At 49.3% G+C, this 24,552-nt stretch overlaps 1 protein-coding gene across 2 annotated transcripts in view; it reads right to left on the bottom strand.

The window, feature by feature from the left end:
• TBCD (tubulin folding cofactor D) overlaps positions 1–24,552 on the bottom strand; it is a 205,591-nt gene that overhangs the window by 60,803 nt on the left and 120,236 nt on the right. For both annotated transcript variants that reach the window (XM_040331075.1, XM_040331073.1), the window contains exons 16-22: positions 21,952–22,009; positions 18,958–18,987; positions 14,684–14,769; positions 12,947–13,027; positions 4,238–4,311; positions 3,860–3,977; positions 2,201–2,261 (exon numbers count right to left, since the gene is read on the bottom strand). In XM_040331075.1, coding sequence (XP_040187009.1) covers positions 2,201–2,261; positions 3,860–3,977; positions 4,238–4,311; positions 12,947–13,027; positions 14,684–14,769; positions 18,958–18,987; positions 21,952–22,009 — 508 coding nt within the window. The remainder of the gene's footprint in view (positions 1–2,200; positions 2,262–3,859; positions 3,978–4,237; positions 4,312–12,946; positions 13,028–14,683; positions 14,770–18,957; positions 18,988–21,951; positions 22,010–24,552) is intronic.

Genomic DNA, 24,552 nt, shown 5'->3' with positions numbered 1-24,552 from the left:
AGCGCCAAATACGTCCAGCGTAAATATGCGCCCACTCTACGCCAGCGTAGGCAAGTTACGTCGGTCGGATGAAGCCTATTTTCTGGCGTATCTTAGCTTTGTGGGCACAGCACACCGATACGATGGTGCATATTTGCACTTACGCTGCGTATCTCGAGATACGTCGGCGCAAGTGCTTTGTGAATCCGGGCCCATGTGTCTACTATGTATTGGCCAGCAATGAAAATGCAGCTGTGACAAAATTCCGGTCCTGATCCTTGCAAATTTGCATCAAAACTGCAAAACGCACCTGAACCACCGAACAAATGCTTTTATTATTTGCAGTGAAAATGGACATACAATTCGCACCAGACACGTGTGACTCCAGGCTGAGGCTTCAAGCCCGCACCTGATCAACCTGTCCGTTTGTCCATGCCATGTGTTAGAGGTCCTTAGTCTGTGACTTCTGACGGTTCACGCCTTGGATTATTTCTGTGCATTTTTTTAACTGAGCTTATAATTAGTCTGTCTGTGCTTTTCCCCCGATCACCTCTGGTATTGTCACTCATTGTTCTGTTTACCTGTCTGGAACCCGGACTCTCCCTATGTCTGATCTGGTGATCAGTCAGCTGACTCAGCTACTGTATCTTGTATGCCGTGGCTACCTGTTAACAGACCTGCACCACTTTAGCATCTAACCTGCCTGTAGTCAGCATTTGCCTCTGGCAACACAGAGGCTTAAAGTGATTGTAATTGTAAAAAAAAAAATATATATATATCAAGAATAATAAAACATGCATACTTGGTTTTGAAAAGAACAGCCCTAATCCTCCTCTTCTTGGGTCCCCCATCAGCACTCCTGCCTCCTCCACCCCCCCGGAGTGCCTGATAGCAAGCCACTTGCTATCGGGCACTCATGCAGGCTAATTTTTCTAAACCTCGCTGTCTGCGTCTATCGATGCAGAAAGCTCGGTCCTGCCCCCTGCTCCATCATGGGGGATTGACCGCATCGGGAGCCTATGGCTTCAGCTGTTGTCTCTGAGCCAATGAAGAGGGAGAGAGCAGAGCAAACCTCTGCTCTCGAGCACCTTGCTGGATCGAGATTGAGCTCAGGTAAGTATAAGGGTTTTTTATGGGGGGGGGGGGGTGCATACAGAAGACTTTATGCATTAAAGTGGTTGTAAAGGCACAAGGTGTTTCCCCTTTTTGCATTCTATGCATAAAACCTTCTGTGTGCAGCATCCCCCCCTCTAATACTTACCTAAGCCCCCTCTCGATCCAGCGATGTCCACAAGAGCCTTGGTCCTTGGGGGACTCGCACTCCTGATTGGCTTTTGGTGGCAGCGGAAGCCATTGGCTCCCCCTGCTGTCAATCACAGCCAGTGAGCCAATAAAGGAGGTGGAGGGGCCTGGGCTGAGCCACAGCTCCGTGTGTGAATGGACACACAGAGCCACGGCTCGGAAGCGAACTTGCTTGGGTGCTGTTCCTCTGGGGGCACCCAGCAGGAGGGAGAGGCCAGGAGCGCCAGTGTGGGACCTGAGAAGAGGAGGATCCGGGCTTCTCTGTGCAAAACCATTACAGAGAAGGTAAATATGACATGTTTGTAATTTTAGAAAGAAAAAAAAACGAACAATTTAATATCGCTTCAAAGTGGTTGCAAAGTCAGAAGGTTTATCATAATGCCTTCTATGCATTAAGATAAAGAGCCTTCTGTGCTCAGCCCCTCTAATACTTACCTGAGCCCCTTCTCTATCCAGTGATGATGCAGGAGTGTCTCGGCAAGGCCTGAGACTCTCACTTCTCATTGGCTGAGACGACAGTGTGTGGCATTGGCTGTGGCTGCCATCAATCAAATTCAGTGAGCCAACGAGGAGAGAGAGAGGGACACATGGAGTTGTGACTCGGCTCTGATGCCCCCATAGAAAGATGCTTGCTGTGGGGGCACTCAACAGGTGGGAGGGGCCAGGAGCATCGAAGAGGAGGATCTGGGCTGCTCTGTGCAAAACCATTACACAGAGCAGGTAAGTATAACACGTTATAGAGCGGTAAAGCGACGCTAAAATGAGCGGCGCTTTACTACAAATGCGGACCCAGTGTGAAAGGGGTCCTAAATATCGTTTGAGAATCTCTAAACACAATGTGGGTGAAGGGGCATGTGGGTGCTTCTTATATTTTTGGGGTAAACTGAGACCCCCCCCCCAAATATGAACAATGACTCACCTTCGGATGAATCGCTATTAAACTTTGCAGAGTCTCTTTATCCAGGAAATCCGCTACGGTTCTGCAAACGATATTAGGAATTAATTGATAAATATTAGTGCCCTGAAGTGTGATTGTTACATTTAGTGCATGAAGAGACTCCATAGACACAATATAGCCCAGTCAATGAGGATACCCCCCCCCCCCCCCCATTCATGACCAGGCCATTTTTTGCTATTCAGCACTGCGCTACTTTAACTAGAATTCCGCGGTCGTGCAATGCTGTACCCCAATAAATACGTATATATTTTTTCCACACAAATAGAGCTTTTCTTTTGGTGGTATTTTCACCAGCCAGATCACTTTTCCTAAGCACACAGAGCTCTGTGTGTTTGTAAACACAGAACTCTGTGTGTGATTGGACACAGCCAATCAGCTGATTTCAGCCAAAATCATTGGCTGAAATCTGCTGCCAAACTCGTGCCGTGTCCAATCACAGCATGGGTCGGCAGGGGAGGGGCGAACCCTAAACCCAGGCCCGACGTACAGGTACGTGGTTGAGCTTGCACCTGCCGCTGGCTCACAGTATATTTACCTTGAGCGGTTGGCAGATGGTGAAATGAATAACATAAAACCACAGTGCGAAAATGTTATGGTAAGCCTTCTCAGTAGAGTGGAGGTTGTTATAACCACAGAGAGAGGTCAACTCCAGAATAATGCCCATGGTTTTGATATGGGATGTCCAACAAGCTTATATGCAGTGGGTCTGATGGTTTAGTGACCAGGGATCTCAAACTGGTTGCCCTCCAGCTGTTGCTAAACTACAAGTCCCATGAGGCATTGCAAGGCTGACAATTACAAGCGTGACTCCCTCAGGCAGAGGTATGATGGGACTTGTAGTTTCGCAACAGCTGGAGAGCCGCCAGTTTGAGACCCCTGATCACTAAACCATCAGACCCACTGCATATAAGCTTGTTGGACATCCTATATCAAAACCATGGGCATTATTCTGGAGTTGACCTTTCTCTGTGGTTATAACAACCTCCACTCTACTGAGAAGGCTTACCATAACATTTTGGGGGGCGTCTGTGGGAATCTGTGCCCATTTGTGAGCTCAGGTACCGATGTTAGATGAGAAGCTCCGACTCGCATTCAGCTCTAATTTATCCCAAAGGTGTTCAGTAGGGTTCAGGTCAGGGCTCTGTACATGCGAGTTCCTCCTCAGCAAATGGGTCAAACTATGTCTTGATGATTTCTGAGAAACTCAAGTGACCCGTACAGAGCCCTGACCCCAACCCTACTGGGCAGCTTTGGAAAAAATTTAACTTGCTTCGCATACCCGCTCAGCCAATAGAGCATTTGTGAGGTCAGGTACAGATATTGGATGAGAAGACCTGGAGAGCCATCGGGTCTCCAATTCATCCCAATGGTGTTCCCAAAATTTATCCCAAAGGGTTAATGTCAGGGCTCTGTACAGGACACTAAAATTCCTCCACACCAAGCTGGCCACACCATGTCTTTATGGATCTGGCTTTATACCCTTCACTGGGAACATCTCTATTCAATTATTTGGAGGGGACGGTCTGTGTAGTTATGGATGATTTGGCCACACATGGTATGTCCATCTGAAGATCAGGCAATACAAACAATAGAAAGATAAAAATGTAAAAATTCTGTTACCTGTTACTCTGAACCGCCAGCTTATAAAGTGCATGGGTGATTTCAGCACAGGCCAAGATGGCGCCATGGCGTGTGTGCAAATCCGTGCCGGTAGCCAAAGGGAGGAGCTGAGGCAGCACTGCAATACAAAATGTCACATCATTGATTGTACTTTCTGCACACCTCCCAACTTTATGAGATGGGAATGAAAGACACCTATTAGCAAAAGTATGTAGGCAAAGGACACACCCCCTGCCACGCCCCCTAAAAGGAGAATTACACCAAAAAGATGATGATTAGTTAAACCCAAAAGCGTTTTACCATTCCTTTATATTGACTTTTGAAATTAAACAAAAATAATTAAATCTTCAGTCATATCAGATATAAATAGGTTCTTACCGGTTTTAATCATGTATTCGGGTGCGATCGGCGTTAGGTTGTGAAGGGTCTTTGTGGTAAGCTCTCGTATGACGCTGCAGAGAAAACAGATTTGTTTAATACGTTTCGTTTCCCCCCAATCTATTCTTCATAATTAAACTTGTGGTCAATCCCTAAGAGGCCAGGGAAAAAACCCCCCCCCCCCCCCCCTCACAAATTCAGATAAACTCCAAACATTGATTATGCAAGAATGGACGGCCATCAGTCAGGATGTGGCCCAGAAGTTGGTTGGTAGCATGTCGGGGGGAATTACAGAAGTCTTGAAAAAGAACACTTTAAGTGCTGTTAAATTCTGCCTAAACTCTCCTGGTAGGAAGAAGCATAACCCTAATGTCAAAGAAGGCTGTGTCCGTCTATGAACGGAAGAGAAAAGGGTCAACACTGCAAATATTGACTCTTTGCATAAACTTCATGTCATTGTCAATAAAGGCCTTTGACACTTATGAAATGCTTATAATTATACAGTGGAACCTCGGATTACGAGGATAATCTGTTCCAGGAGAATGCTCGTAATCCAAAGCACTCGCATATCAAAGCGAGTTTCCCCATTGAAGTCAATGGAAACTAAAATAATTTGTTCCAAATTGACTTCAATGGCATGCAATACCGCATGTGGCCGGAGGTGGGGGGGGGGGACCTCAGAAACAGCCGGAAAGGCCCGAGAACATCTCGGCAGACCTCGGAAACAGAGTATTTTCATGCTATTCCGAACATTTGCTGGGATCGGTACTGTTCGGCTCCGGCGCCCCCCCCCCACTCCAGGCCAAACGTGGTACTGCACACCGCTTTGGCCGGAATCCTGCTAGTTTTGCGAGAAAACACTCACAAACCGAGTTAGGATTTTAAAAAATACAATGCTCGTATTGCGAAACGCATGTTACTCGCAATCCGAGGTTCCACTGTTCTTCAGTATCCAATATACTGACAAAAAACACAAAAAACACTGAAGCAGCAGACTTTGTAAAAAAATAATATTTGTGTCATTCGCCTTGGCTGTACGTTTACTTATATTTCTTTCCCTTTTAGGAAGACTACTATGATAAAAATAAATGAGTATTATCACAAATATATTTTTTTTTTTGTATAAAACGGCAATATGATATAAAGATTAGAAAATTGCCTAAACCAGCCCAGCAAAGGAGACATTTTATTATTAGTTTCTACGGAAGAAGCTGAACACAATTAAGTCTTTGAAGACGAAAGCGGCTCAGATTCAGGCAATGACAGGTGTAATGTCGCTTCCACAACGACTTGGATCATTAAAGCGAATTGATGAAAACAATAAACAATGACGATCGGCGAGGAGGAAAGTCACAAGTGTCGGATGGGAGTCAAAGCACGCGGTTTTATTGGGGTTTTAGGATGAAGGGACGGCGCTCGGGAACTTAGGTGTGAGTTAATAACTGCCACAAAAAGGCAAAATATATGATGTCAGAGGGACGGGATAAAAGCGGCTATTGTGTATAGAGGAGGCAGAGATCACAGGAGCCTTCTATACACAACAACATCAAATGGGCTAAAGAACCCGAGGAAAGGGAAAAGCTTTACTGTCTAATACAGTCCTCCGGGACCAATCACAATGGTTTATTAAGTCATCGTTTTTTGGGGATAGTTAATTAAAGCCAACTCCAGCCAAACCGCTTTAATTTCTCGTGGACGCTCTAGAGCCGATGATGGAAATTCTTCACCCAATGACAATATACAGTTGAGTGGGGAAGTTTTAGAACAGCCGTGTTATAGCCGAAATACAGCTACGGCGCAGCTCTCTAGTTCTGAAAAGGGGGTGCGCATAGACGCCCACCCAGAACCCCACCCCTTGGGGGGTGCATCAAGCGTGCGCTGTGACTGCTGTGTCCTTTGGATACAAATAGACTTGCCGGTTGTCGGCAGTCCTTTGCTCACATGCTGTGTCTTGTGTGAGGAAAGGAGAAGTGATAACCGGCAAGACTCTCAGTACATTCTTTACACTGAATCCGTTCCCCGATCATATCTGTGCAGCCCCATCAGTACGGCCCATTTGTGCTCCATCACTGTGGCCCATTAGTGCCTTTTTAGCAGGCCCGGACTGGCCATAAGGCATACCGGGCATATGCCCGGTGGGCCGCATGTCACGTCTCCCCCAGTTTAACATGCAGGGGGGTTGTCTGTGTAACAAACTGTGGGGGGCTGTGTAAAGTAAAGGGGTCCAGAGGTGCAGGGTGCTGTGTAAAGTAAAGGGGTCCAGAGGTGCAGGGTGCTGTGTAATGTAAAGGGGTCCAGAGGTGCAGGGTGCTGTGTAATGTAAAGGGGTCCAGAGGTGCAGGGTGCTGTGTAATGTAAAGGGGTCCAGAGGTACAAGGTGCTGGAACACCACATCACATCATTAACCGCCCCGCCCCCCCCCCCCCCCCGGGGCTACTCAGTCTAAAATGCCCGGGCCTATTTTTTGTCCCAGTCCGGGCCTGCCTATCAGTACGGCCCATTAGTGCCCTGACAGTACAGCTTATCAGGTGCAATCAGTGCAGAATCAGAAGCGCCCACCAGTGCAGCCTCAACAGTGCCCACCAGTGCAGCCTCAACAGCGCCCACCAGTGCAGCCTCAACAGCGCCCACCAGTGCAGCCTTAAAGCGATAGTAAACCACGGCAAAAAAAAAACCTGCAAGACAATAGCATAATGTGCTAGTATGCAGGCTAGCTGAGAGTCAGGTGCTGGTCCAGGCATGTGGATGGATCCCGACTGCATTGTCTCGATCTTGCCTGGCTCTGTGACATCAGCCGACAGCGGGCTTTAGCTGAAAACGGGTCACAGGAGGGTAGAACGGACTGATCCATAGGGGGAAGTACAGACAAACGAGCTTTCCCCCGTACTTCTCCTTTAATACTCGATTGGCTGCTTTCTGTGTTCAGACACGTCCAATGCGACATGTCCCCCAAAATTCTCGCCGCGGTTATTTATGATTTTCTGGTGTCACAACACATTATTATTACATAGACAGGCATATTGCTATAACAATAAGTGCAGTGCATGTTTGTGTAACCTTGTATGACCTGCAGGCTCGTTTCATTCTCTTGCTGCAGATATTGTATACATGACAAGAATGTTGCTGGTGGCAGTACTATTCTTCACCTGAGATTTGTGGTATTTTCAGTTACACCTGTTTATCTGGTTTTGGTTTTCTTTTTTCCACAGGTGAGTGGCTGCAGTGTCCGGGACGCTGTACTGTAACCAGAGCCAGCCCTGCGGGTCGTATTTACTGCGTGATAATTGATTTGTGTCACTGATTATAAAGGACGTCTGCAGGCCTTACAGTACAAGAGGGGGGGGGGGGGGGTAACTGCAAGCTCATTAGACAAGAGGACACGGGGGGGTAACTGCAAGCTCATTAGACAAGAGGACACGGGGGGGGGGGGGGGTAACTGCAAGCTCATTAGACAAGAGGACACGGGGGGGGGGGGGGGGGGGGGTAACTGCAAGCTCATTAGACAAGAGGACACGGGGGGGGGGGGGGTTAACAGCAATCTCATTAGACACACAAGATATTATGGGGGGGCATTTATCAAGCAAACTAGCGAGAGAATTATAGGCAAATCAGGCTGCCTTTCAGGGCATTTGCGACCCGCGTGCCTCCAATTCCGGGCAGCCAACTGCACCAGCTTTGGACAGGTGTGAGACAGATTTATCCTGTGTGAGACCCGGCCACTGTCAGAATCCAGGAGAAAATGATGCCGGGTTCACATTGAGGCATAAAAGGAGAAGTACGGGGAAAGCTCATTTGGCTGTACTTCTGCTGTGGATCACAGGAGTGAAGTCCGTTCTGCACTCCTATGACCCGTTTTCAGCCAACAACGGGCTGAAGCCCACTGTTGGCTGACATCACAGAGCCGGTCAAGGCTTGAGCAAGATCGCGATGATGAAGTCTGGATCCGCCCACATGCCTGGATCGGTACTCAGGTCAGCCTCTCAGCAAGCCACTGAGAGCCTGAGCCGTCCACTCCAATCTCCTCCACAGCCCAGCGCTCCAGTCAGGGAAGGGAGGGGGGTTTCAGAGGCTTCGAGACTTTGGTTTCTGAGCAGAGAAAGACGTTTTTTTAGATATTCTATAGTCCTAGATTGGGGCCTGTTTAGGGTTCTAAAGTGTCTTGGGTGTGACAAAACCTTCAATCCTGTGTCTGGACTTTACTGGGTCCCTGCAGCACGTGTGAGTACACAGCTGTACAAGCCTGAGGATATCTCAGAGCTACTGGTTTGGAGACAGGCGGTCTCACCCAGGGGTCAGAGGGGCGCCAGCCAAGAATCTAGAGACATGTGGTCTCACCCAGGGGTCAGAGGGGTGCCAGCCAGGAATCAAGAGACACGAGGTCTCACCCAGGGGTCAGAGGGGCGCCAGCCAGGTATCAAGAGACATGAGGTCCCACGCAGTGGTCAGAGATGGCCCAGCCAGGAGACAGGTCTTGTATCAGGAGTCAGGAGACAGAGGCTCTCACCCAGGGGTCAGAGGCACCCCAGCCAGGTCGTCTCACCCAAGGGTCAGAGGGGCGCCAGCCAGGAATCAAGAGAAAGGAGGTCTCACCCAAGGGTCAGAGGCACCACAGGCAGGAGAGAGGAGGTCTCACCCAAGGGTCAGAGGCACCCCAGTCAGGAGACAGGTGGTCTTATGAATCAGGTGGGCTCCTATCAGGGTGTCAGAAGAACCTCTATCCAGAGCCTAGGAGTCTGGTGGACCGTTATTGCGGTGTCAGGGGAACCTCTATCCAGAGTTTAGGAGTCTGATGGGATGTGGAGGGGGTGGGAGCGGCTGGCTCTGGCTAGCTGAGAGCCTGAGCCAGGTGCTGGTCCAGGAAAACCTCTACTCAGAGGCTCCTATTGGGGTGTCAGAAGAAACCTCCAGCTCTGCAACTCTCATTGGCCCTCTAATGACTCATCCCCCCTCCCCTCCTGGCAAAATTTCACAAGACAATTCTGTGTCTGGATTTTACTGGGTGCCTGTAGCACGTGTGAGTACACAGCTGTGCAGGGTCGTTCTACACTCAAGCCTGAGAGGATAGCTCAGAGCTCCCAGTTTGGAGACAAGAGGTCTCACCCAGGGGTCAGAGGAGCGCCAGTCAGAAATCAAGAGACATGAGGTCTCACCCAGGGGTCAGAGATGCCCCAGCCAGAAGACGGGTCTTGTACCAAGAGTCAGGAACTTTCACCCAGGAGTCAGAGGGGTGCCAGCAAGGAATCAAGAGGCAGGAACTCTCACCCAGGGGTCAGAGGGGTGCCAGCCAGGAATCAAGAGACATAAGGTCTCACCCAGGAGTCAGTGGGGCGCCAGCCAGGAGACAGGTCTTGTGTCAGGACGTTTCACCCAAGGGTCAGGGGAGCGCCAGTCAGGAATCAAGAGACATGAGGTCTCACCCAGGGGTCAGATATGCCCCAGCCAGGAGACGGGTCTTGTACCCGGAGTCAGGAACTTTCACCCAGGAGTCAGAGGGGTGCCAGCCAGGAACTCTCACCCAGGGGTCAGAGGGGTGCCAGTCAGGAATCAAGAGACAGGAGCTCTCACCCAGGAGTCAGTGGGGCGCCAGCCAGGAATCAAGAGGCAGGAACTCTCACCCAGGAGTCAGAGGGGTGCCAGCCAGGAACTCTCACCCAGGGGTCAGAGGGGTGCCAGCCAGGAATCAAGAGACATGAGGTCTCACCCAGGGGTCAGAGATGCCCCAGCCAGGAGACAGGTCCTGTACCAGGAGTCAGGAAACAGGGGCTCTCACCCAGGGGTCAGTGGTGCGCCAGCCAGGAATCAAGAGATATGAGGTCTCACCCAGGGGTCAGAGATGCCCCAGCCAGGAGACAGGTCTTGTGTCAGGAGGTCTCACCCAAGGGTCAGGGGAGCACCAGCCAGGAATCAAGAGACATGAGGTCTCACCCAGGGGTCAGAGATGCCCCAGCCAGGAGACAGGTCTTGTACCAGGTGTCAGGAGCTCTCACCCAGGGGTCAGAGGGGCGCCAGTCAGGCGACAGGAGGTCTCATGAATCAGATGGGCTCCTATCAGGGTTTTAGGAGAACCTCTATCCAGAGCCCAGGAGTCTGGTTGGCTTCTACTGGGGTGTCAGAAGAAACCTCCAGCACTCATTGGCCCTCTTATGACTCATCCCCCCCTCCCTTCCTGGCAAACTCTCACGAGAGTGAGAGAGAGAGCTGTGCATGATGTAATAAGCCTAGGCTAATGACCAGAAAAGAAATAGGAAGTGTTTTACTATCCAAAGATAAAACAACAAGGGCAGAAGATTTCATAGATGGAAAGATCGAAAAAGGTCCGCTTTAAAAAAATATATCCACACAAATGAGTTTATTTTTTTACTTATATCAGCTCTGCAGAATGGATTCAGGAAAAGCCACATAAACTTGTATCTAAAGCCTTTAGTTTGCGGCTCTCATCCAGTGCCCATGATGATGACAGAGGGACAAGCTGATCCCAGGAGCAGCGCACTGACCTTTCAAGCTGTCCAGCAGACTGGAGACACAAACATTGATCCCTGAGGGTGCCGTCACCGCTTGGACAGCGTGGCCTAACATGTCAGAGCACAGCACAGGTTACTATAAACAGTCAATGCGTGCAAACAATACAACGCTCGGGGCATCAATACCGCCCCAGGGACCGCATCCCACGCCTCCCAGTCTGCTCCAGCCAAACACCGTTTCTTTAAGTCAACCCTTTAAAATATAGGAAAACGTTAGATAACCAGGAAAAAAAAACAGTTTATTTGTGTAGTAAACACCCATCCCCCACCACCTACAGATACCAGAGAGCGGCCAGTAAAAGCTTGGACTCAAATGCCGCGTACACACGCTCGGGATTTCCGACAATAAATGTTTGACGTGACCTTGTTGTTGGAAAATCCGAAAATGTGTAGCTCCTTCGGACGTTTGCTGGTCGGAATTTCCAACAACAAAAATTTGAGAGCCGGTTCTCAAATTTTCCCAACAACAAAACTTGTCATCGGAAATTCCGACCGTGTGTACACAATTCAACGCACACAAATTCTACGCATGCTCGGAATCATCGAACTTCATTTTTCTCGGCTCGTCGTAGTGTCGTACGTCACCGCGTTCTTGACGTTCGCAAATTTCCGACAACATTTGTGTGACCTTGTGTATGCAAAACGTATGCAAGATCGCAAAAAAATCCACGGTTTTGATGTCGGAATGTCCGATCGTCTGTACGCGGCAAAATCCTACTTATTCAGGTAGAATGATACACATTGAGATAGTCCTTGCTGAAGCGTCTGACTTTCGATCCTTCTATGGCCAGCTTAACGTAGTTTTAAAGGCTACAGGTGTTTTACCTTCATGCAATCTTTGCATTAAGGTACAAAAACTTTTAAGTGCAGCTACCCCCCCCCCCCCCAACCCCCACCCAAAAAACTTACCCGAGCCTGATCTGGGTGCAGCGCTGTGCACAAGAGCAGAGGTGCTGCCCTCTCTCTCTCTCCCTCCTCACTGGACCCGGTGAGAGCAGCAAGAGCCATTCACTCAGCGGCCAGCCCAAGATCCACTGTGTGTGTCAACAGACATACACGATATTACCAAAAGTATTGGGACGCCGGCCTTTACACGCACATGAACTTTAATGACATCCCAGTCTTAGTCCGGAGGGTTCAATATTGAGTTGGCTCCGCCCTTTGCCGCTATAACACCTTCATCTCTTCTGGGAAGGCCGTCCACAAAGTTTAGGAGGGTGTCTATGGGAATGTTTCACCGTTCTTCCAGAAGAGCATTTGTGAGGTCAGACACTGATGTTGGAGAGAAGGCCTGGCTCACAGTCTCCACTCTAATTCATCCCAAAGGTGTTCCTATTGGGTTGAGGTCAGGACTCTGTCACGTTCCTCCACCCCAAACTGACTCATCCATGTCTTTATGGACCTTGTTTTCTGGACTGGTAGCCATGACTAAGCACTGATCGCAGTGCGAAACGCGTAGGCTGTATCCCACCCTTTGCTGTTATTTGTAGTGCATTTTCCATCAAAAATTTATTTTTTAAAATAAAGACAACCTAAGGTTTTTTTTGGAAGTGCGGCTGTCCATCCTTTCAGCTTCTACATTTTGGTGCGCAGTCATGTTGGAACAGGAAGGGGCCGTCCCCAAACTCCTCCCACAAAGTTGGGAGAATGAAATTGTCCAAAATGTCTTGGTATGCTGACGCCTTTACTGGAACTAAGGGGCCAAGGCCAACCCCCGAAAAACAACCCCCACACCATAATCACCCCTCCACCCCACACCATAAGGGGGAAGGGGATGAGGATGGGGGGTTGTTTTTCAGGGGTTTACCAAGGAGCTCCTCAATCATTGGACACGCTCACTGGACAAAGGCATCTGCCACTCCCAGAAGTGTTGAATGTCGAAGAGACTGACGCATGCTGTAACATTTGGAAGGAGCAAAGACGGGAGACATGGGCCCCCCGGAGACATGGGCCCCCCGGAGACATGGGCCCCCCGGAGACATGGGCCCCCCGGAGACATGGGCCCCCCGGAGAGGTGGGCCCCCCGGAGACGTGGGCCCCCGGAGAGGTGGGCCCCCCGGAGACGTGGGCCCCCGGAGAGGTGGGTATATCATCTTTTCTGCTGCAGAGAAAAGGGCGCTTCATTTTTTTTTTAGCCACCGACAGAGTCCCATTTATTGGAGGTTTTATAGATTTATTATGAACTCACCCGTCCCAGTGGTTGATCTTCATTTTCACCAAGTGATCGATCATCGGTGCAGTGTATTCTGGGAAACCAGCGACAAATACGCTAAAAAAAAAACGGAAAAAAAGAGTGAAAGAGACTCCTCAGTAATTATTGTTAGTAGAAAGCAAAATGACAAATCAGCGTCTGAAGAAAGATCCAAACGCAACTTTTGGTTGGGTTATGGAAGGGTTAGAACCCCTGTACAAGTTACCAAAGTGAAAGAAGAATGGAGCACCAAACCGTTTGCCGAGTCCAACACCAAAGTACTGCATTTGTTTCCTCCGATAATTTTAGCCAAAACATTTTAGGAGGTCTACAAGTGCCCTCTTCATTAAAGTGGTTGTAAACCTCAGACATGAAATATGAACAAAGCATATCCTTCTATAGCAGGGGTAGGCAACCTGGGGCCCTCCAGCTGTTGTGGAACTAAATTTCCTATGAGGCATTCCAAGGTTGGCAGTTACAATTACTCCCAGAGGCATGATGGCACTTGTAGTTCTGCAATAGCTGGTGGCCCCAGGTTGCCTACCCCTGCTCTATAGCGTGTACTTGTCTCGGTCCAGAGCACCAAGTGTCATTTCTCTGCATGAGTCACTTCTGACCGGTTTTCCTGACACCAGGAGAAAAAATAAAATAAAAGATGACAAGGGAGGGAGCTCCAGCACACAGCCTGTGATTTACATTCTCAGATCTGTTCCTGTGTGCTCTGTGAAGGGGGTGTGTCCTGTCCCTCCAATCAGCTCTCAGAGCTCTCATCACTGGGCTCTGCAGAGTGTAATTTCAGCTCTCCACCCCCTAGGGCAAGCCACATAAGAATCTATTTTCTTTCCTTCCACCTCGGGTGTAAGAAAAGAAAATATCTCTTGATTGTAGTCACTGCTGATGGGGGAATCCCTCCTTTGTCCCCATGTGTATTATGAGGTAACGGTGATCTATGTAGGGCAGCATGGGCCCATCTATTAGGAGCGCACGGGCGCCGCCCCCCCCCCCCCCCCCCATCCATGCGTCCAGCCCCCTAATCTACATGCATGGATTTCAATGGGGTTTATTTATCTTTTGAAGCACATGATTAGAGCCGGAGTCTCCAATTGGCTTAAAAAAAGGTTTGGCTTGGGGCGCAGAGCACTGCGCCCTGAACCCACCCAGTTGTGTGACAAAAGCAAATAAATATTTCGCTATTGTCACACTGGTTCTCCTCCTGGCCAACCAGGAAGCAGGTCCTGAGACCCGTCACACGATAGGCAGAAAGGACAGGTGATCCTATTGGAGGAGGAGGGAGGATACGCACGAGAAGCCGCTGCCCCTGTCGCCTTGAGGGAAGCGGATTCGCTGCGATTCACCCGAACGACCGGGGGGTGGGTGTATGGGGGCGGGTGCATTGTTTGACAACCCCCCCCCCCCCCCCCAAAAAAAAAAAACACACCACTGATATAGCGTTACCCATACAAGGACTCCATTCAGCCCACCAACAGAGGAATCCTCGAAATTCGGCTACAGTATTCAGACAGCCGACCTCTGCAGTGACTTCTGAACGCCGCCACTATTCAACCAACAAACTTTCACCCGGTTCCTTTGACCTTTCAATCAAACTCTGCAGATTTGGGTATAACGGGCATAGAGCGCCCTCAGCCCACGCCGATTCTACACAAAACCCAGCAGCTCCAACCTTCTATAGAGGCCGGCGGGTCTGTGAGAAGCAGCCATGGGATTCCACATTACCTGATGCTGAGGAAGCAACTGACTCGATTCCCAACGGCAAAATAGTCCGCTATGGTCAAGACGTCGATCCCGTGTGGAAAAGTACCCTATTAACATAGAAAGAAAATATTACACAATTTCCTGGTGCTTTCCATCTTCACAGAAGATAATTCTTTATGTAAACTAAACAGACTACAGATAGATGGGCGGGTTGGACAAGAGCAAGTTCATTCCCAATCTGTGGGACATCTAAAAAAAATAAAATGGAATCTGTAAAAAAAATTCAATAAAAACTTTGCCCATATTAACCAGATTTCTTCTTCCATAGAAACATATCAGTTGGTATTTACTAAAACTGGAGAGTGCAAAATCTGGTGCAGCTCTGCATAGAAACCAATCAGCTTCCAGGCTTTTTTTGTCAAAGTTTCCCGGAACATGCTGAAGTTGCCAATTGGTTACCATGCACAGATCTGCTGAACAGGGGTCTTAATGAGCTTGGGATCAGCTGAGCAGGGTTTCCAATGAGCTTGGGATCCGCTGAGCAGGGTGTACTAAGGAGCTGGGGATAGGCTTAGCAGGGTTACTAAGGATCTGGGGATAGGCTGAGCAGGGTTACTAAGGAGCTGGGGATAGGCTGAGCAGGGTTACTAAGGAGCTGGGGATAGGCTGAGCAGGGTTACTAAGGATCTGGGGATAGGCTGAGCAGGGTTACTAAGGAGCTGGGGATAGGCTGAGCAGGGTTACTAGGGAGCTGGGGATCCGCTGAGCAGGGTTACTAAGGAGCTGGGGATCCGCTGAGCAGGGGTACTAAGGAGCTGGGGATAGGCTGAGCAGGGGTACTAAGGAGCTGGGGATCCCCTGAGCAGGGGTACTAAGGAGATGGGGATCCCCTGAGCAGGGGTACTAAGGAGATGGGGATCCCCTGAGCAGGGGTACTAAGGAGCTGGGGATCCCCTGAGCAGGGGTACTAAGGAGCTGGGGATCCCCTGAGCAGGGGTACCAAGGAGCTGGGGATCCGCTAAGCAGGGGTACCAAGGAGCTGGGGATCCGCTAAGCAGGGGTACCAAGGAGCTGGGGATTCGCTAAGCAGGGGTACCAAGGAGCTGGGGATCCGCTGAACAGGGTCCTAATGATCTGGGGATCTGCTGAGCAGGGGTACTAATGATCTGGAGATCTGCTGAGCAGGGGTACTAATGATCTGGAGATCTGTTGAACAGGGGTAATAATGAGCTGGGGATCTGCTGAGCAGGGGTACCACTAAAACAAAATAGAAAATCAACACACAGGGCATTTGCCAAGCTTCAAAAAAGCACCAATAACATATAAAAAAGGCATGTTGAAGTGGTAGGTGCTTTAATGTGTGTTAAAGTCGATGCAAATGTAAACAAGCCCTACAAATGTCCCCTCACCCCCTTTGCTACCTATGCTGACTAACCTGTGTAAAAAAAAAAAATAATACATACACACATACTTACCTGTGTTCAGCCCGCTCCGGACGATTTGGGCGATTCCCCTGTTGGCCGACGGTGGCTGCAGGAGAGAGCAGAGGGCGTTCGACAACAGCTGTGAAATCATCACTAGGATGCCACGTCCCAGCCCTCGTCTCGCCCCGGCAGCCGCCTGCTGACACAGGGGAGTTGGATCATGTGACCGGACTGGGGTGGTCTGAACATAGGTAAGTATATACATTTTTACACAGGTTAGTCCCCATAGGTAGCAGGAGGGGATATTTTTGGCAGGAATTCTACTTTAAGTATATAGCTGAAAAATGATGCAAGGCCCTGAGGGCCCATTTCTGTTTATCCCAAAACCAGAAGGCTGCATAGAAGGAGTGAGCGCGCTGCATGCCGCCAAAAAAACAGCGTGACATGCCTGTTAGATGATTAATTGAACCTTTTACACTGTAGAGCCCCGGAGTGCATGCATTAGCCCTTGTCCATAGACATTCTCATAAAGGAAGATACGCCTTACGCTGCACAGCCAGCAACAGAGTACACTGCAGGATACACTATAAATACATTGTGTGTGTGTGTGTGGGGGGGGGGGGGGGGTTCCAGGTAAATAATAGTGGCAGTGGAGGGTCTCATCCCCGAACTAAATTCACAATATACACAAACATAGTGGGATTTTCTCCAGTGGACACAAATACCTGAGATAATAGGTTAAAAAAACAATCCAAAATTGCATTTCATCCAGTAAAAAGTTCAATAAAAACATGCTGTACATGCATGGACCTTGATACTACCAATCACCATCCACTAGGGGGATGAGAAATGCATAGCATTGAGTCTTGAAAAATTACGAATTTAGGTTGACGTGTTTCACGGAGACATCCGCTTCTTCAGGACCTCCTATGTCATTTACAGATAAATGTTAGTGTAATTTCTAAGAACAAAGATACCCATATGAAATTCATGTCAACTTGTATAAATAACAAATATCATCAAAAATCGATATCTGAAATATAAATTACTAACCACAAGAGGAAGGGGAGAGGAGAGAAAGGAGGGAAAAGAAGGGGAGGGAGAGAAAGGAGGCAAAACGAGGGGAGGGAGAGAAAGGAGGCAAAACGAGGGGAGGGAGAGAAAGGAGGCAAAACGAGGGGAGGGAGAGAAAGGAGGCAAAACGAGGGGAGGGAGAGAAAGGAGGCAAAACGAGGGGAGGGAGAGAAAGGAGGCAAAACGAGGGGAGGGAGAGAAAGGAGGCAAAACGAGGGGAGGGAGAGAAAGGAGGCAAAAGGAGGGAAGGGGAGAGGGAGAAAGGAGGCAAAAGGAGGGGAGGGGAGAGGGAGAAAGGAGGCAAAAGGAGGGGAGGGGAGAGAGAGAAAGGAGGCAAAAGGAGGGGAGGGGGAGAAAGGAGGCAAAAGGAGGGGAGGGGGAGAAAGGAGGCAAAAGAAGGGGAGGGGGAGGAGGAGGCAAAAGGAGGGGAGGGGGAGAGGAGGCAACAGGAGGGGAGGGGGAGAGGAGGCAAAAGGAGGGGAGGGGGAGAGGAAGCAAAAGGAGGGGAGGGGGAGAGGAAGCAAAAGGAGGGGAGGGGGAGAGGAAGCAAAAGGAGGGGAGGGGGAGAGGAAGCAAAAGGAGGGGAGGGGGAGAGGAAGCAAAAGGAGGGGAGGGGGAGAGGAGGCAAAAGGAGGGGGGGTGGCAAAAGGAGGGGAGGGGGAGGAGGTAAAAGGAGGGGAGGAGAGGAGGCAAAAGGAGGGGAGGAGAGGAGGCAAAGGGAGGGGAGGAGAGGAGGCAAAGGGAGGGGAGGAGAGGAGGCAAAGGGAGGGGAGGAGAGGAGGCAAAGGGAGGGGAGGAGAGGAGGTAAAGGGAGGGGAGGAGGTAAAGGGAGGGGAGGAGAGGAGGCAAAAGGAAGGGAGGAGAGGAGGTAAAGGGAGGGGAGGAGAGGAGAGGTAAAAGGGGGGGGGAGGGGAAAATTGAATATGGCAAACTAGTCATAATAACCTCCCCCCTTTGTTTTCCCTCCTTGAGGATAGGGGTTTATATTTCAGATATCGATTCTTGATGTTTGTTATTTATACACGTTGATATGAAATTCATATGTGTATTTTTGTTCTTAGAAATTACACTAACATTTATCTGTATATGAGATAAGAGGTCCTGAGGAAGCAGATATCTCAGCGAAAAGCGTCAACCTAAATTACTAATCATGGCAAAAACTTGCATGCTATAGTATTAATATCCATGCATAACAAACATGTTTTTATTGAACTTTTTACCGGATTAAATACAATTTTGTATCGAATTTTTAACATATCTCATGTATTTGTGTCCACGGGAGGGAGGTGTATATTGTGAATCACTGTACAGGTGTTGAGTGTATGGATGTCCATGCATATGGAATGGAAGGTTTCCAGTGGTAAATACAGGAAGTGCGCCCATGTAGCGGCATGTCCAATGCAATATTCCCAACGCACATGTTCCTGTAAATAGCTGCTGAAGTGACCAATGGCTGAACACCGGATTGTCTCAAAGCAAAGGATTTGTCACCAGCGCACCAGGGAACTCCATCGAAGGATCCAACGCTTTTACTGACCATCACAGCACAGAACATCGACGATTTGGGCCCCCCGGGACCGCGTCACATGCCTGATGAAGGGGCTCCGAAACGTCGCTGTGATGTGATGGTCAATAAAAGTCTTGGGACCCTCTGATGGACTTCCCTGGTGTGCTGGTGACATATCCTTCTGCATGGAGCCCCGTGAGACGTGACAACAGGCCATGCTTCATGCCATGCGATGCCACTCTGCCCGGTCACAAGGAGTTAATAGGAATGGCTGAGAAAAGTTACCGTACCTGTCGCCCCACATTCTCCTGGAAGGCTGCCTGGAGAACAGAGAGAACAAACAAGACAAAAAATGAGACACCTCTGCTTATAACCAAACACCAACCCATCCATTCAAAACAAACACAGCCCTGAAGAAATGACCCATGGCTTCACATTCTGGAATAAAGTACACTTTGTGTGGAACGGGCCCCGCGGGGCATGCTGTCATTGCCGCGGTCACATGGGAATGCTGCTGAATGAGACCAGCCGCGGTCTCACGTTCCTCCCGCAGAGCGCCGATCACACGTCACCCCGTCAGGCACACACACCGCGCCCACTACGAGGGGCGCAAGAGGGGCTTCTGTGCAACCCTCACTGGGCACAAAGGTCCGTCATTGTGACATTTATTAGATGTGCTGAAAAGTTATATAACATTCCCTCCAATCACAGAATGAAAATGCAGACGGCAACAAGAATACCTAATATTGGTCCTACAGAGTCTAAGCACAGGGGGGAGTCCTTATTGTAAGGTATCGAATGGTTTCAAATTTGTGCAAGAGTTTTATATATTATTATTATACAGAATTTATATGGCGCAAACAGTTTGCACAGTGCTTTACAACACGAGGGCAGCCAGTACAGTTACAATACAACTCATAGGCTCATTATATATATATATATATATATATTATATATATATATATATATATAATTACCTAAAGTATTGGGACGCCTGCCTTTACACACATGAACTTTAAAGCGGAGTTCCACACAAAAATGGAACCTCCGCTTTTTGGAACCCTCCCCCCTTCTGGCTTCACATTTGGCACCTTTCAGGGGGAGGGGGGTGCAGATACCTGTGCAATACAGGTAACGTATTTATCGGCATATACCGCGCACCAGCGTATAGCGCGCACCCCAAGCTTAGAAGAGAAGTTTAGGGAAAAAAACGTACATTTTGGATGTCTTGCCCGGCGTCCATTGGCGGCCTTGTCCGGCGTCCGTCTGTGGCGTTGCGCGGGGTCCGTCGAGCCTTGTGGGTGTCCGTCTGCGGCTTTGGAGGTGTCCATCCGCACCTTGCCCGGGGTTGCGTTCCGTTGTGTGTTTGAATTTGGCGCGCTGTGCAGAGCCGGATTTCCGGCTCCTCTCGCGTGGCTGCGGGCGGAGCCGAGTGCGCAGTACACTCGGCTCTGACAATGTCGGAGACAGCGGGGATCTGCGTATATCGCGCACCCACGATTTTCCCCTGATTTTAAGGGGAAAAAAGTGCGTGGTATACGTCGATAAATACGGTATTTGCACCCACTTCCAGGAATAGACTCCCACAGGAGTCACGCCCCTTCACGTCCAAATCTTCCCGCCCCCCCACAGGAGACAGCAGGGACCAGTGAGGGCGCACCACGCAGCTCACGCTTGCGGAAAAGGGAACTGGGCAGTGAAGCCACAACGCTTCACTTCCTGATTCCCTCACAGAGGGTGGCGGCAGGGGGCAGCCGAGAGGTGACTGATTGCTCGGCTTCGGCTGCCGGCATCGCGGGCACCCTGGACAGGTAAGTGTCCATTTATTAAAAGTCAGCAGCTGCAGTATTTGTAACTGCTGGCTTTTAAAAAAAAAAATTTGGGTGGACCTCCGCTTTAATGGCATTAAGTCTTAAGCCTGGTACACACGATCGGACTTTCTACGGACAAAGCCTCAGACTTTTGTCCGAAGGGCGTTCGTTGGCCAGGAACTTGTCTTGCATACAAAACGGCAAAGAGTTGTTGGCCAACAAACACAAAACTATGTGGTTTTTCAGCTCTTTAGTGCCACACTTTGGGCAACTTCAGCCAACGTTGTGTTATGGTGAGCATTGCTTCCGAGCATGCGTGTTTGTACTTAGGAGTTGTGTACACTCGCTTGGATAATCCGACAACACACATTTGTGGTGGACAATTTTAAAGCATTCTATCCCTTATTTGTTGTCGGAAAATCCGACAATTGTCCGATGGAGCGTACAAACGGTCGGATTATCCGACAACAGCCTGTCATCACACAATTCCTGTCGGAAAATCCAATCGTGTGTACGAGGCTTTAGTCCGGAGGGTTCAATATTGAGTTGGCCCCGCCCTTCGCAGCTATAACAGCTTCACCTCTTCTGGGAAGGCCGTCCACAATGTTTAGGCTGCAGTCACACCTGAGCGTTTCCATCTCATAAAACGCTTGTTAAACGCCCGAAAAAATGCCCAACAAGGCAAATCCCATTAATTTCAACGGCACCCATCACCTGAAGCAAAACGCCTGAAAAACACCCTAAGCTCAAAAATGAACATGAGCTTCTTTGGGGCAGATTACAGGCGTTTTTCTGCCTTTTACATTGGTGACCTGAACAAAACCGCGGTAAAAACCATGCGACTTTGAAACGCTCAGGTGTAAATGCAGGAATGGAATGGGTCTATGGGAATGTTTAACCATTCTTCCAGAAGCGCATATGTGAGGTCAGGCGCTGATGTTGGATGAGAAGGCCTGGCTCACAGTCTCCACTCTAATTTCAAAGGTGTTCTATCGGGTTGAGGTCAGGACTCTGTTCAGGTCAGTCAAGTTCCTCCACCTCAAACTTGCTTATCCATGTCATTATGGACCTTGCCTGTCCTGGGAGCCCCGAATCTGATCAGGGGGAAGTTCCATTTATGGGGGGGAAGTTCCATTTATGGGGGGGAAGTTCCATTTATGGGGGGAAGTTCCATTTATGGGGGGAACTCCGCTTTAAGGCTTGGCATGTTGGGTATCTATCCATCTATTTGGCGTGACTTTATCTTTCATATCCTACCAGGTTTTTAGATTTTTTGCTTGATAAACTATTGCACTAATATTATATATATATAAATTTAACTACCACCGTTTTATTCCCCCAAACGGGGAAGAACTGCCACGTTTGGGGGAAGTTCTGCTTTAAAAACATAGATAAGGAGATGTGCACAATGTGGATGAGATCTTGTTCGATTTCATTCGAGTTAAACCCAAGAGAGTGATGAGAACGACTTACCGAGGCGGCTCTTCTGCAGCTCACATCGCGGTCAAAGATGGCAGCGATTAGCAGAGCGCTACAAGAGATAGAAGAGAAAAATATAAATTAGATAATCGCAGTGAAAGTCAAAGATTGTCATTACTTCTCAGAACACAGAAGGGAAATCATAACAATTACCAGTGCCGATACTTCCCGACATCTCCCCTGTCTACAATGTATCAGAATAGGCGCACACAGGGTTATGTCACTCAGGGACGGTTAGGTAAAAGGTAATGATACCTGTAATTAAAGCGGAACTTAAAGGCCGGGGTGCCCACTGCCGTGACACAAAAGTTGCACGACTTGCGATCCAATTCTGCCCTGCAACTTCGGTCCGACATCGATCCAACTTCCATGCGATTTTAATGAACAGGATCTGACTTGAGATGAGTGCGACTTGGGTCTGGTATGGATTTCCATGGCAAATTTACTAGACGCGTGCACACTGAAATATTGCGTTTCAGAATTTTTGGGTTTTGTTCGAAAAATAACATTTTATTTTGTTACTTCCGAAATTAGTTTTTATTTTGTTTTCGTAAAAAAAAAATGCATTTGTACGAAAATCTGAATTAAGGTCGAATCAGTCAACTGAAGGTTAATGGTGTCCGTCGGATGTTCCAAGAAGATTCGACGAAGCAGCTAAACTGTACGACGCCGCAATCGTACATTTCCGGTCGAATGCTCCGCCCACAAGCTATAGTAGAATTCTAATGTTGTATGACTGGTAATAATTATAATTGAGGTCAGGACTCTGTGCAAACCAGTCAAGTTCCTCCACCCCAAACTCGCCAAACGTGCGCAGTCATGTTGGAACAAGAACAGGAAGGGGCCGTCCCCAAGCTGTTCCCGCAAAGTTGGGAGCATGAAATTGTCAAAAATGTCTTGCTATGCCGACACCTTAAGAGTTCCCTTCAGTGGAACTAAGGGGCCAACCCAACCCCTGAAAAACAACCCCCCACACCATAATCCCCCCTCCCCCTCCACACCATAATCCTCCCTCCACACCATAATCCACCAAATGATTAGGACCAGTGCACAAAGCAAGGTCCATAAAGACACGGATGAGCGAGTTTGGGGTGGAGGAACTTGAGTCCTGACCTCAACCCGATAGAACACCTTTGGGATGAATAAAAGTGGAGGCTGTGAGCCAGGCCTTCTCGTCCAACATCAGAGCCTGACCTCACAAATGCTCTTCTGGAAGAATGCTCAAACATTCCCATAGACACCCTCCTAAACCTTGTGGACGGCCTTCCCAGAAGAGGTGAAGCTGTTATAGCTGCAAAGGGCGGAGCCAACTCAATATTGAACCCTCCGGACCAAGACTGGGATGCCATTAAAGGCATGTGAGTGTAAAGGCCGGCGTCCCAATACTTTTGGTAATATACTGTATTTCAAGCACTGGGACCAGAAGGGCTATAAGTAGTTTATAGGCGGAGGGGAGAATTGGGATGACCTTACAGCGTGACTTGATCACAATCCAATAGGCAGGCCGGTGATACGATAAGCTGCCATAGTGAACAGCAGTGTCGCCCGTCCTGGATGTACAGTGTGGCCGGGGTGTGTGAATCCCATACGTTTATTTCTATTGTAAAAGTTCTGCATTTGGAGGTCACCCCTGAAATGCACAGAACAATAATCGGTATTAATCAGAGAGCCGCTGGGTACTTTCTCCAAGCCATTCCAATGATGCCAGGGCACCATGGAAATCGTACACAAACCTCGGGGGTTACACAGCTCCTGTTTGTCTTTGGAACAATGGAGCAGGAAGAGTTCTGCCTGCAGCACACGGCCTCATTGTCCCGTCTACTACCCGGTCATTTTCAGAAATCAGTGTCAGTTATCGGACAATCAGAGTCCAACAAAAACTCAGAGCCTTTTCCATCACTGCCAAAGGAAGTGCATACCTAATGGCTTTCTATACATGCCCGCTGGCTCCAAGAACGGGCAAACCAGCTCCAGACGATTAAAGTTGTACTACAAGTAGACAGACTAATACTCAATGTGACTAAAGAAGGCCTTACATAGACGGCTCGAATCTCAGACGGGTTCAGCCGAGATTCAAACCATGTATGGGCAGGCTGAATGTACCCAAGTTGATTGCTTGACCAACTTGGGTACAACCAGCCTGCTGGATTTTACATGCAATTATCGCTAGCAGCTATTATAGTTCTTCCAGCAGGGGACAGCTTTCCCCAACCCTTTTGCGACCAAGGGTTGACAGGGGAACCTCTCCTGTCGAGAGGCAGTGGCGGCTGGTGTTTTTTTTGTTGGGGGGGTGGGGGCAAACAACTGAAACCCCCGGCGCGGGGATCGGGCATTCTTGGAGCGGCGGGGATCGGGCATCCACGGAGCGGCGGGGATCGGGCATCCACGGAGCGGCGGGGATCGGGGCATCCATAGAGTGGCGGGGATCGGGCATCCATAGAGTGGCGGGGATCAGGGCATCCATGTAGTGGTGGGGATCGGGCATTCATAGAGTGCCGGGGATCGGGGCATCCATAGAGCGGCGGGGATCGGGGCAGAGAGCGGCGGGGATCGGGGCATCCATGGAGCGGCGGGGATCGGGGCATCCATAGAGTG

The sequence above is a fragment of the Rana temporaria genome, chromosome 12, assembly GCF_905171775.1.
Source record: "Rana temporaria chromosome 12, aRanTem1.1, whole genome shotgun sequence".
Taxonomy (NCBI): Eukaryota; Metazoa; Chordata; class Amphibia; order Anura; family Ranidae; genus Rana; species Rana temporaria.
The sequence above is the reverse complement of the archived record's forward strand: the minus strand, read 5'-3'. Positions and strand labels throughout refer to the sequence as shown.